This window comes from Argiope bruennichi, chromosome 7 (genome assembly GCF_947563725.1).
Source record: "Argiope bruennichi chromosome 7, qqArgBrue1.1, whole genome shotgun sequence".
NCBI classification, from domain to species: Eukaryota; Metazoa; Arthropoda; class Arachnida; order Araneae; family Araneidae; genus Argiope; species Argiope bruennichi.
In genome coordinates this window covers 107,468,065-107,482,735 of record NC_079157.1, presented here as the reverse complement: position 1 = coordinate 107,482,735, position 14,671 = coordinate 107,468,065, and the positions used below count along the sequence as shown (strand labels likewise).

At 27.7% G+C, this 14,671-nt stretch overlaps 2 protein-coding genes across 4 annotated transcripts in view; both read right to left on the bottom strand.

Annotated features, from left to right (window-relative positions):
* The window catches only part of LOC129976189 (titin-like), a 41,003-nt gene extending 40,590 nt beyond the window's left edge, over window positions 1-413 (bottom strand). For 2 of the 3 annotated variants that reach the window (XM_056089633.1, XM_056089636.1), the window contains exon 1: window positions 133-386. The gene's annotated coding sequence lies outside the window, so the exon portion shown is untranslated. Of the gene's footprint in view, window positions 1-132 lie in introns of all 3 variants that reach the window. The other variant, XM_056089635.1, reaches the window with a different exon arrangement.
* A 5,753-nt stretch (window positions 414-6,166) lies between these two features.
* Window positions 6,167-6,811, bottom strand: LOC129975520 (gastrula zinc finger protein XlCGF7.1-like). Its single transcript, XM_056088582.1, has one exon. The coding sequence runs from the start codon at window positions 6,809-6,811 to the stop codon at window positions 6,167-6,169; it is 645 nt and encodes a 214-aa protein (XP_055944557.1).
* Between the last annotated feature and the right edge of the window lie 7,860 nt (window positions 6,812-14,671).

Genomic DNA, 14,671 nt, shown 5'->3' with positions numbered 1-14,671 from the left:
AAAATTCACTTGTTATTACTTATCCGGCCACGTGACAAATTTACACACAAAATGATTTATACAAATGCAATACAAAAGAGTAGAAGTACTTTCTTGTTATTGAAACCGTAAACAATTATGTTTTAGCCTTACTTCACACTGATTCCTTGGATTTCGGAATTTTACAGCAATTTAAAATATTCCCGTATATTCTGTTTAATTCTATACACACATGATGCAACCATCATTGGGAATTGAAATATATATGTATTATCAGAAAACGAAAATACTGATTCCTGTGAACAAATAACATTTAGATACAAATGAAGTGATAATTTTAAATATATTCTTGTTCTTACAATTTCCTACAATTCTACTTGATTACATCATTGTTTTTTTTTTTTTTTTCTTTCCTTTTCTATTTATTAATGCGCTTCACTACTAAAACTCAATCGTAGATCGAGTTCAGAATGTCAGATCTTCCACCGCTTTTATCCCATACGAGTCCATAAAATTATTATTCCTTTTTTGAAAATAAGGGATAATTTCCATCTAAAAAAGACAAAAATTCTTTTGTTTAATTTATAAATAATGTCAAATACTTCTGGGTGTATTTCTTACCAGAATACTTAATTTTTTCCAGACTTATTTGTGAGATTCGCAATGACACGTTTAATGACTCTAGTGCGATATCTATTTTGTCTGATTAAGTAATAGGCAAAGTGCTTACTCCTGAATTAGCAAAGAGTAGTGACGTTTATAAAATAATTTTACACAAATATTTTTTGTCTACTGTCATTTATTTTCTTTTTAAACTTGGTCAACTTCTTAAATATAATTTTTTTAAATTAATTCCCAGAGTAAATTCGGTGAGGGCAGCATGGTGATAAGTCTACGCTTAGAAAGCGCACAAATACGAATCTTAGTTCCGATTCCACCCAAGACCAGACGTTCATGTGAACCCTATCCATGATGCATCATAGGTAAACAGCACATTGGGGTATCAAACGCTGAGGAGAGGATAATAGCTGATGTATCAAGCTACTTTCCTTTCCACGACAGGTGTCGTGGTCGTCCTCGTCATCTGACTGCGGTTCAAAATTTCGAGGTCCATTCCAAAATAGCCCTAGTGTTGCTTTACAACGAGACGTTAATATAACTAAACTAAACTTCCTTTCCACGTTCTAAAATTATGAGGTCTATTCACAAATATTCCTCATTCAGTTTCATTACTGATCGTTCATTTGATTAAACAAATCCGAATCGGGCAATTAATATATCAGAGTCTTTTATTTATTTGCTATTCATAACACATTTTTAGAATTTTTTGTAAAAAAATTAATTGTAGCTTTAAATTGAAACGTCACATCGAAAAAAAAGTATTTCATTTTGCAATTTGGTGAAGGCAGTATAAGTGTAAATCTCTGAATTACAGAACAAAAAATTAACAATGTGTATAAAAAATTTTAAAAATCCTGTAATTTAAGCATAATCATATGTATTGTTCAAGGTTAATTTCTTATAAAGTCCAATGTTGCTACCAAAAACATTTAAATACTGCATTTGATGAATGATTGAATTTTTTAAAACATACTTAAGTTATACATAATCTATGGATGTAGATAAGAAATTCTGTGGCTTCTTTTATTTTATTGGTATGAATACAAGATTTCACAACAACAAAATCATTATTTACAAAATATAAAAAAGTCTAAAGACTATTTTAGTATTAGTATAAAAACTTCATATTTTTCATAATTTTAAAATGTATTGATAAGTTAGACATTGGAAGATCAAATACAAAGAAGTTTTATATTTGTTTCAAAAATGAATATTATTGGAAATTTTAATATTAGTGATAATTTCATTTTATAATTTTGAGTTATAAAAACTTCACAAGAAATATAATTTCCTATTAAATAGCAATTTTCATTTGAATGAGCATTTAACAATATTCCTTTCCTAAGAATGAGCATAATAAATAGTTAAAATGAGTTTTATTTTTAGATTTGAAGATTCCAAAATCCCAAAGTTCAGCAGTTAAATATTAAATTCAAATAAGATGGAAATGGAAAGTAGCTTTCTTAAAATTGAGAATTTGTTTTTTTCTAGTAACTACAAAATACTGAACTCCAATTTTACAAATTACTTACTTCACATAATGAAATGAAAATGCACCAATAGTAATTAAAAAAATGATTATATAAATTCAAAATTGACTGTAAAACAATTTACTACTATTATTTGTTTACTGAATATTTAATGATTCATTTTGAGGCTATATAATGAGTATTACAAGTAATGTGTTAATATTAGGTAATCAATCTGAACTGCCTTGAGCTGGTAGGGAATGTGGAGCTACACAAGTTCAAATAAGCAGGATTCCATAATAACCTCATAATTTTCAAGTAGCATTTCATCATGATTATCAAATTTACTACCTAATTGAATTAAAAATGCACCAGAATCTTTCAGTAACAGTTGTTTACAAATGACTGAGTTTACTAGAATTTTTACAAATCTGTCATTACTATAACTCAAAAAAAGAAGATTGTCACATTTACTAAATATAACAAGCTGGTTTATAATTAAACTCTTTTTTAAAATTTCTTCAACTGCTAAAGGTTGATAAACATATTTTGAAAAAAAATGATTAGAAATTTAATCAACGGTAATGTTGTTTTTTAAGAATTAGAACTAGTTTTAAATGTAAGAATCAAATTAAAATGGAGAAATTTATCATGTTTACTTCAGAAAGAAAAGTAGTATGTGATTACAGTACTTATTTTTAATATAGTTTTAATATAAAAAATATTAATTTAAAACAAATTAATATTAATAAAGTTTAGAATAAATTTTAATTCAAAGAAAAAAAAAACAAATTTATATTAGGTATAGTACATTAACTGCATCTTATTAAAAGAAATTATACAAAAAGATAGAGAGAAATGAGATTTAATTTATAATACAATGGAATATTACAGAAATGTATTATAATAGTGAATCAGTCCTACAATATAAATATTTTAATTTTCAAAATAAATATTACAAAAATTAATATACATTACATAACTGATTTTATAATCAAATTTGTAAAACAAAGAAAATATTCTTCCAAGCCTAAAAATAATATAAAATATAAATTGCATTTTTTAATAAAATATGCAGGGTGTAGAAATTTCCTTTTATTTAATTCAACAAACCAATCATATTAATTATTTTTCAGGATTTTTGCATTATTTAAATAAAAAAAATTACAGTAGGTTAACTACTATGCCAAGAGCTCTGCTCATCTGTTCTAAATGCAAGAAAAAGCAGAAGTCTTACATTTTACTGTCTTTTTTGTTTTACATTTTTCACATTCAATCTTTTATATTTAAGATTCACAGTCTTAATTACAAATGCATAATTCTTTACAATACTCTACAGATATCAGATAAAAAAAACGTCCCATTGTTTGAAGCATATATGTAAAGATTTGTTCATCCTACTTTAGAACTGGACAACATACAATTTTCTCTGTGTGTGTAGAAAGAGGGGGATATTGAATTTTCAAATGAAAACTAGCTTTTTGAAGAGAACAAACCTAATCTTAAAAGATTAACATTGTCAAAAGAATGTAACCAAGGGATTCTTTAGATGTAAATAATAATTCCATGATTTAATAAATAACTGATGCAATAAACATGTGTATGTCTTAATATGAAATTCAAAAAAGAGCAATTACGAAATTCAGATAAGGCAGAAATTAAGATGCAACATGTGTGTTGGAGAATACCATCATGCATATAAATAAACATATATTTTGAAAATAGGTTTAGCTTGGTGAAGACATTATGATTCATATTCATTATAGTTTGGATGCTTTGATTTTCATTTAATCAAGTATACAAAAAAAAAGTATTTGAATTTTAGACCCTGATGATATGATAGTAATTGTTAACAAGAAAAAATAAAAAAGACAAGTAAGAATTTTATATATTATAAAATTAAAGAAGCTAAAAATTTGCAGTCAGAAAATGTAAAACTACAAAAAAATGCCAGTTGCCTTTGAAACAGGTCTGATAAAATATATATATATATAATAAAAATATTTAAACTTATTAATTGAAATAAAATCATTTTCAAAGAACTGAAGCTAAAAGAAAAAAAAAGGATAAATAAAATATTCATTCAATACAATAAAATTTCAAAAATGTTACAATATGAAGGAAAATTAGGTTAAACATTTAAAGAAACTGCAGAAATTTTAAGACATTGTTTAAAGGTAAATGCTGAGCATGCATATTAAAAAGTACTTATTCTACATAATAAAATCAAAAATGGAAATTCTGAAGGGTGCAATTTAACCTTAACTTTGGCAAAAGCATTCAAGTGATAGATTTGATTAAACAATAACACAGAATCAATATATATATATATATATATATATATATATATATTAAAATTATAACAAATTGTGCTTAACTAAAAAGCCAATTAAAATTTGAGATAAGTGTATGAAATGATAACTGGTGCCACTGATCAACTAATTTCTTTAAATTTTAAGATAATGGGAAAATAAGTCTTTATGTGGTGATATATTCTGAAATTAAATCAGAAAAACATAAAATCTTTTTACTCTCCATTTAATGGAGATAATTTAATCAACCCTTTTAATGAGGTCTATCAATTTTTTAGGTATTTGTGGATATTTACAGCCTCTAATTAAATTCAGCAATTTTCAGATTAAGCTCACTGACTATATATAACTATTGTAGCAATATTTCTCATTTGTTTTGTGATTGAATCTGAGGGCAGTAAATATCCACAAATATAATTCTCAAATATTGTAGTAATCTTTTCAAGTACTGCACCAAATTTTATTAGAATTTCTCAAGGACACAGAATTGTATATGTTTTAAATAAACATATATTCAATTATATATAGAGATGGATAGATTTTACAGAATTTATGAGACACTATTAGTGACTTATTAAATCAGATGTATATGTATTACATAATGCATATACATCTGATGTGCAAGATATAACATATTTATGCAAATATAGTTTTATCTGTATGACAACAATCAAGATATTTATTACATACAAGATAATTACAAACAGCACAGTCTTTATTGAAGAAAACAAACAAACAAAAAAGCAATCATTTCTGTCATCAGCACATTTGCAAGAATATAAAATACTTTTTTAATTATAAAAATTATGAATATTAGTAATCTGCATAAAAATTTACATATTCATAAAGAAAAAAAAAAGATATACAGCGAGAGATCTAGATAAAAAAATCAGAAGGGGGAAAAAATGGAAGACACAAAAATATAAAACAGAAAATAACTGAAAAATTATAGATTTTTTAAAAAACGAAACCAATTCAAGTTTGAAACTGTACTGTAAAAAATCACATTAGTCATAATAGAAAAATTAATTGAAATTACATAACAAATTATGACAACTGTCAATACTTGTATATATGTATATATATATATAGTTTTAAATTTTCCATTTTTTATAGTAATCCCCATTTCTAATCTGATAGATAACTGAGATTAAATTTTTCATAATTGTGCAAAAAAAAAGAAATAATAAAAGTAATTATTTTTGAATAATCCAAAAGTAATAAAGTTTAATATATCTGTTTTATAAATAAAGAAAATGATAATTTGAACTCAAACAAATACAGTTATTCTTACTTAGAAATTAAATCAGCAACAGTATGATTCGCAATTGTTAGCTTGACACATTGTGTAAACATACAAGATAGGCTAATTAATCAACTCGTAGTGTTATAAATTTGTTATTTTAAAACAAAACCAAAGTATTTCACATATGCTTTAATGGGGAAAAAATTATTCCTTACTGATAAGTATTATATATAACAAATATGAGTCAGAAAACTTAATTAAAATTTCAAAGACATCTTAGAAATAATTACCAAGTTATTTTCTTTAACACATTCTATTGCACAGTAAATGAAAACAATTCATATTTAATATTTTACAAGCATTATAAATTATTCTTTAAGATTTACACACAAATTAAGGTCCTGATCTATACTTCCACTTGGCATAAGCCCAAATCAAGAAAATTTAGGTGCATTGTAATGTAAAACCCATCCATATTCACAAAAAGTAAATCTTTCCATCTTTAACAAATAACAACGAAATAATTTCTGTTGCATACTTCAATCAGATTCCTCTTCCTGTTTCACATGTTTACGTAGATGTCTCATTAAGCTATTTTTGTGCACAAAAGGCTTTTTACAAACACCACATCCAAAATGCTTTTCATTTGTATGAGTTACAAAATGAGTTAGTAAAGTACTCTTTTGGGAAAATGCCCTGTTACATACACCACACACATGGGGTTTCTCCTTCGTATGCGTGAGTAAATGTCGGACTAGGCTGTGTTTGTGAGTAAATGCTTTACTGCATTCATCACATGCATGAGGCTTCACTCTTGCGTGAATGAGAAGATGAGCATTTAAATGTCCTTTATGAGCAAATGCTCTACCACAATTACCGCAAACATGTGGTCTTTCCTTGGTATGATTCAGTAAATGAATACATAGTTCTTCCTTGGTCATAAATGATCTACTACAAACCGAACATCCAAAAGGCTTAGCTTTCGTATGAGCACGCACATGGGTTCGAAGAGTATTTTTGTTATTGAATACTCTGTAACATATGCCACAAACATGAGATTTATCTTTCGTATGCGTATGCAAATGTAACGTTATTGCATGTTTTTGCTCAAATTCTGTGTCACACACAGTCTTCTCTTCTGGCGTTGGCTTCTTTGCTAAATATACTACAACGGGTTCATTCATTGCTTATGGTAATATTTTTGATCAAGTGAAACAGAAAAACTTGAATTACAAAGATTACCTTGTTGCGCTCAAAACAACAATCAACTAATCAACAAAACAGACCAACGAGATATGACCAGTTACAGTTAAAAATGTGTGAGCGAGAAAGGCTTATCAATACCTCATTTCTCAATCTTGTTATTTATTACTTTGGATTTTAGAAATTTGAAACAAAAACTGTAAATAAACTTACCACGTTTTTGAAAATGATAAAAAGGAGTAACAATTTGATCTGAATTTAAATTTCCTTTATTAACTTTTTACTGACATTACATGGTGTCTTCTTGTTATTAGTGAAGAAGCTATTCCTTGATTTGAAAAGTAACAACCGGTTTTATCCTCTCAATAGAATGTGGGATTTCAAAACCTAAAAATTTAACAGTTTTATTTTCGCACACTTCAAATACCTTTTAATGTTACTCATAGTTTCATGGCACAAGTCATCATTATTTCAAAAAATAGCTAAATCCTATAATCCACTAGTAATTTTGACCACACAACTACCAGAAACTCATTGTGTTGATCCAAATTTTTCTAACTCACGTTTGTGGTTGTTTGATATTCATCTTTGGACCATCTTATCTAGCTGACTGTGCTTGGAGGAAGAGTGGGTGACAAAAGAGGTTCTGATACATTTATCTATTGAATTATATCTTCAATATTTACATAATTTTCCATTTACAAACTACAAGGAATGCATATAGATTGGTAAATTAATATGTTTGAAATGTCAAAAACTTCATATATGAATTTAAAATTTTAGATTACCTTTATATAAAATACCTTAAAAAAAAAAAGAATTCCCATCAAAACTATTCTTGCACAACGACTAATTTCTAAGTTGACGAACTTCTACTGTTTCCTGGTACAGGCTTGATTAAAGCATTATCGTTAAGACAGAATGAATATATCAATCCAGCCTCTTTTTCTTTTTCATTTATCTATTGAAAAATACTTTTCACTTTATAGACCTATATTTCTAATTAAAATTCGTATCTTCAAAATAACTAGGGTTGTAGTAATGCAAGAATTTTTTACAGCTGCTTTCGAAGAAATTAAAATATAGACGGTAAAACTGGAGTAAAATTTAAAGAGATTATTGAAATTTTTTCAGCTCCTAACTTACTAAATAAAAGTATTTTAACTAAGCGGAACTTTGAGATGATTCTTTACAGACTTAAACTTTTTTCTTGTGTTCTTATATAATTCATTTAACGCGATCTAGTAAAAGCTTTTCGTTTTTATTCTTATTTTTAGTGTTTATGCAACAGGTAATATATATTGAAATAAATGGTTGTATTCTGTGAAGAAGTGAATTATCTTCTAAAATCGGTTAAAAATATGTTCAGCTATTCTTAAAGATGACAGAATGAAAAGTTCCACAAGTTCATTATTCTGGAAAAGTCGAATAAGAGGCCACAAAGTGTTAGAAGATAAATAATTTTTTACAATGTATACTGTTCAAGTATCTAAACATTTAAGATATATTTTCAAATTTATGCAAATATTTTAAAATTCAGCTGCATTTTTTCATTGCTTTATTTAAAAAAATCAGCAGAAATAGTCTTTCCGAAACTTTCTCGTATATTCTCCAATTAATGTAGTGGCACATAATTAACCACATTCCATTAGTAAACAACAGGTACAAAAGAGCCAACTGGCGTACGACCTTTACTGATTTATTTTAGTGAATAATCGTTGGAATGCCGTTAAAAAGTGCACATATGTGATATAAAATCGTAAGTGAAAATCTTAATATGGAATTAATGATCGGCAAAGGCACGCAACTGAATGCTTTGAATTTCATCACAACATTTTGTTGTTACTTTTCAATAATCTCAGCATGGTTCTTAGAGACAGCACATTTATTAGACAAAGAAAACGAAAAGAACACAGGACAATTACGCACACAGCATCTTCTTCGCGGGAGGAATGGTGCAGGAACGAAGCGTCAGAAGCGTAGTCACACAGATATCCTACGCGAGAAAAATAGTCCGCTCGCTTCATCCCAACACATTTCAAAAGAGACTGCGATTCAAATTGAATTTAAAAGAATTAAAAATAAAAAGAGAATTATAAATACCTTTTTAATGAAATTGATATCATTAAAAAGGTACTTTTTTTTAGCCTTAAAGTATTTGTCTACATTTAAAAGGTAGTGTTTAGTCAAAATTCCTAAATTTTTTTGTTTTATTTTAAAACCTATTTATTTGGATTTCCAAATCTGTGTTTGTTTTAATTCTATGGTAATAGAAACCGAGATATGTGATTTTTTTATAAACCATTGTAGCTGAAAACGAAACCGGAAGTACCAACCGGAAGTTGAATGCTTTTCGATATTTTATCAAATACATACCTCTCTGAATTGTAATTTCTTTTATAATATGTTCCATCAGTAAGCCACGAGTATTAGAATACGTTTTGAGTAGTTTTTATGCCGAAAGAATTAGCAATTACATCTGCTTTTGAACATTGTTTATGTTTACAAAGCATTTTTAGAAAAAGACAAATGAAAACTTTAAATAATTTTTTTGAAAAACTTGGATTTCGTAAAAAATTTTATAAGCAAAACATAACATCTTAAAAATTTATTTATATATTATTCCTTGAAATTTTACATATATGTTACCTTAAGTGTTCCAAAGTGAACTAGGGATATAACTTTGAACTGAGTAGTTATTGTTTTAGAGCTGCCTAATATAATTTTCAACAACGAATTTTGTGAAATTTTCAATACATAAATATTCGAATCGCTATAATATTTTTGAAAATGCATATATTTCTTAGATTTAAATTCATCCCCTTCACCACAGCTGTAAGTAAGTTGTGTATAAAAATAATTAGAATATGTGCAATAGAATTTTTTGTAGTGTTTTTGTTTCTTATTGCAATTTTCGCTATTTTTTACTCAAATTGACATGTTTTACAGAATCTAATTTGGCAAGAATTTCCAGATCAATATTTTTCATTATTTGTAATCACATTGATCCAGAAAATGAGTTCACTAGAGGGATTTTTCAAAAATTTGTCTCCGTAAGTAGACAGATATCTTAAGATAAAACAAGCATCATTTTTGTAAGATAATTGTTTTGGAAAATGTGACTTTCCATTCCCTTAAGCATGTCCTAACGATTAACCATCAGTTAAGCCTATTTTTGCGCTGGATTAAATTTTCTGTTTGAAGCCTGTTTCTTGATTAATTTTATGTCCTTCTTTTTTCTGGCGGAATGGACATTTGGTGACACAGCGAATTCTCATTAGAGCCTTTCTAACAGCCTTTTGTAGCCAAATTCACTAACTAAACAAAGCGATTATATTCAATGCAGCAATAAAAGCATTCAATGAAAAAGTCTGAAATTCGCACGATGGTTTGTTTAGATTTGATTGTTGCATTTTGACAATCTTTACATATAAGTACGACGAAAGTATATACGTATTTTGTGTGTTGGTGTTCTACAGGCTAGACCGTTGAGTTGATTTACCACACATATATTCACACAGATACCAGACTTTAACACACATATATTTTGGAGGATGCAAATGTGCATCTAAGAGAGATTTTTTTGAAACTTCAATTCGAATTTTAATTAATTAAAAAGTAAGTAAAATTTTAGTGTTTCTCTGCGATAACTTCCAAACATATTATTGCACCAAAATGAAGTTAAAAATTGTCTTTTTAATGATATTAATTAATATCAGTGTTAATTGGGCTGAATTTTGACAATTTTCTAAAAAAAAATATTTTTCTAATTTCCAACAGTGGGTTACATAGTTGCCTTGAAATTCAAATCGTTTTCATTGTTTCATCAAATATTTGATCTCGTGATTTCCTTCTTTTGTTGAAAACTGAGGGAAAAGGATTCTATTTAATATCTGTGTAGTTTATAAATCAAATAAAAAAAGAAGTTATAATATCGCCAAATTTAGAAAATAGATGAACGAATTTTTATGTTTTTAGTAGCGTTATGTTGAGGGGTGGGATTATCTAAATTAGAAATATTCATGTACAAAATAAATAAAACTTAAGTAAAATAACGTGGCGTTAATATGAGACAATTTGGCGGAATCATGGGAACGAAGTTATATTTAAACGATTTATCTAGAATCAAATATAACCAATATCTGTGGCGATTTAGCTGGTCGCCTGCGGCTACTAGTAGATAATAAGAGCGACTTCTGCTCCACGCATTTTACCCTTTTATAGATATAGAGTTTGAACGGAATCCATTCAGAAGTCTGTCTGCCCAGCTGTTTGAATACGAGTAAACTCAATTAGAACAAAAAGTAAAGAACTAAAGAAATAAAATTTGGTATACAGATTTAAAATCTATAGTTTCTAATCAAATTTTGAATCAAAATTATTAAAGCGCTGATCATCTGTCGGCTCATACTTTTTCATCTACTCAATAACTCACAAATGCAATAACGTAAATCAATCAAATTTTGTATTTGATTTTATTACTATAAATTAAGGTTATTACTATAATGTAGGTTTTAATGGGTAATAATGAACCAGCAGTTTTAATGGATGATACTCAATGGCCTAAAATTAAGACATCAGGAAGGGATCTTGTTCTCTTTCTCTATTCTAGAACATTCGTTCCCAAAAAGTAAAATAGAATATTCGATATAAAAACAGAAAAGATCCTAGGAAAGGATCAGGAGGTTTACCCTAGCATCATTAAGACTGCTACGTTTTAATATCGTCATGGCATCTATCATAAAACATCATTATGAAGGGGGGGAAAACCTAATTTAGAGAGGGGACAACGCCTTTCAAATACAAAGGGACTTTTCTTTATTTTTATATTTCTATATACTAAAATAACAAGGGAAAAATAATAACTAATAGATTCTTTTATTAACCCTTCAGACAGAATTCTTTTAACTGCTTATTTATCTGTTTCATCAGTAGCAATAGGAGCATTCCATTCTGATTCTTCCAACATCATATTTGTTATTCGCAAAAATAATTGACGCAAGAGATAACACAGAATTTGACAGTTTGCTTACAATTAGAGGTGGAAAAATTTCTTCTGGGGTATTCATTACCTTATCCTGATTATCACCAGTGTTATTTATATTTTCTGCAATATGTAATGACACTAGATTTTTATTTGTAAGCAAGTTTGGAATAATTTTTCTTTCACAATATTTTAATTTTATCATAATCTATAACTAATTTGTATAAACTACAATCCAGCAGTCTTAAGATTCTATAGGATAAAAGATTTCCAATGATTTTTTTTATTTGTGTATTATTAAATAAATGTCACAAATTTAATTTAATTAGAGCATTCCATAAGCTTGTTTGATTCGAATTGGGTTCGCAATTTGGTCTTACTTCGGGATTTTGTGAAGAGAGACTTGTGTACGGAGAAGCCGAATTAGCTGTTGTGGAAGATTAATCATAAATTGGGGTTGTCGAATATGACACACTCATGCCTAATGATAGGAATTTAGAATACCTTATTGTTTACGAATTCTACTAGCAGAAGGTGGTAATTTCTGTTGGAAATGCAGGTCATGGTTTTGGTTAAATCTTGGTTACCAAAATTATTTGGATGCGGCTTCGATACATTTTGATTGTTGTGCCTGAAATAATTTTGGACTAGAGATGCAAAGAGAGTTTGTGATCTATTATTAAAATTTGACTTGAGGTAAAAGGGATGTTGGTTGTCTTGCAGGTTTCATTACTCCTGATCTGGCTTGTCCTAATAAGATTCTTGTATCTTTAAAAGTTTGTTATTGTAAACCATTCTATAAAGGTAGAAAGAGTGTTTATGGTTATTAATTGCTTTCAGTGGGCACTCTATCAATGAGACTCTCAAGAATGAGTTGTCGATTAAAGCCTAATTATCGGCTATTATTTAATTTTTTATGAAAATTGTCTAAATTATCATTTGGATTAAATTTATATCGAGAAAAGTCAACAAAATTTATTACATTGGATCGAATAAGTTGTTCTATTAGAAAAAAAAAAAAGATTAGTAATGTTCAAACAACAATTTATATAATGAGTTAATGAAAGAAATTTGACAGTATTTTATATTTTCCAACAAATTTATTGATGTTTCTACAGATTTTATAAAGATATTTCAAATGCAATTCCATCGGCATTCCATTTTCGGGATCAAAGAGAATTATTGAGGGTTCAATTACATTAACATGGACCATTAACAAATCAACAATAGAGCCCGGAGTAGAGATGCATAATCCACGATTTTTTGAATAACAAATAATATTGCTATTGTTATTTTTAAATATGCGTTCCAAATATCTGTTATTTCAATCATATTATTAATTAAAAATTATTACTTAATATTAAATATAAAATTTATTAATTGTAATTAATACTTAATTTACTAATTTAATTAAGGTGTGATTGAATTAATATATCTGTTTCAGGTTACTTCTTAAATTTTATTTTTTTTCTCAAAACTATTTATTTATTAGAGTGAGCCATTTTCTGGAAAAGATGAGTTAAAAATATATGTCATTTCTTTAAAATGTTTACTTTAGTCCTATATTCTACCAATAGATGGCGCCAGCAGTAAACAGAGTACATGTAATCAAAGTCAATCATGTCACGAGCAATTAAAAATGATCTGTATGGAATAGTGCATCATCAAATACGAATATCGGGCACTCCCGTAAAGTGGAGCGGTGACTTCACACTTTCCAGTGAAACCTCACACTTTCCGGTGAAATCACCGCTCCGATAAATTTCAGTGATATGCAATTCAATGATACGATACGATAATTCCAATAACCGGTCCGTTCACTTTTCAATCCAATCACAGATTTCTTTCGAGAGCTTCCATTGGACAGATCGTATCGATTGTAACTTTCCAGTGAAGTCACCGATCCGGCAAATTTCAGTGATATCGTATCGATTGTTAGTTTCTATCGTGATCCAAAACCTGTAATCGAAATATCATCAGTAAGATCGTATCAAGGATTTGAATCACACCCCTCTTTGAAAAGTATTGATCACTTGTATTTGTGACTTTTTGATATTGGTTACGTAATAACCGCTCTGAAAATATTCGTCATCCCTAGAATGGAGTTATTTTTTTCAGCTACACTACTACTTTCATTTTCATCTATAGGGCTATCAATTTTATTTTCTTTGGAAATTAAATCCTAAGAGTTAGGTAAATCTGTTTTAGAGCAGTCCATCATTTTACCTGATCTTTAATCTCAATTTGAATGAGAACACATTTTAAAATTCTGCAACCGTAAAATCTCGTATATGGATTTTTTAAAAAAAGATTTTGAATTTTACAATATTTTAAAAATAATAATTTAAAAACACTATTTAATATTATAGCATTATGTAAATATTCAGTTCAATGAAGTCTAATATAAATTTTAAATTGATATAAGAAGATAATGGTATTATTATTATACTATTTTTGTATTGTTATCTATACAAAATTTGTGAAATTTTAATAGTTACTTTCTATGTATTCAATAATTTTCTTTCAAAACTGAAAAAAAAAATCCTATATCCTTTTTAAATATTAAAAATTAAATACTATGAGTATATCATGTAAAATAAAGACTGGATAAAAATTTGCACTTATTGTATGTTTCACACACACACATGTTGAGTCATAGAAGTATGCTGCAAATATTTTTTTTTTTTGAAAAAATCTTGAATACTGAAAGAATGTTTAAAAAAAAAAAGCATTTTCGTGGGAAACCATAAAATTTGAACTACAATGCTTATTTGCACCATATTTGCATTCCATTCTGGCATTTGCTGATGCACAAGTGAATTGGAACCCGTCGACGGATATGACTAATTATTGTGAT

Excerpts from the sequence above, each read along its gene's own strand:
- LOC129975520 (XM_056088582.1), bottom strand. The coding sequence starts at position 6,811 with ATGAATGAACCCGTTGTAGTATATTTAGCAAAGAAGCCAACGCCAGAA.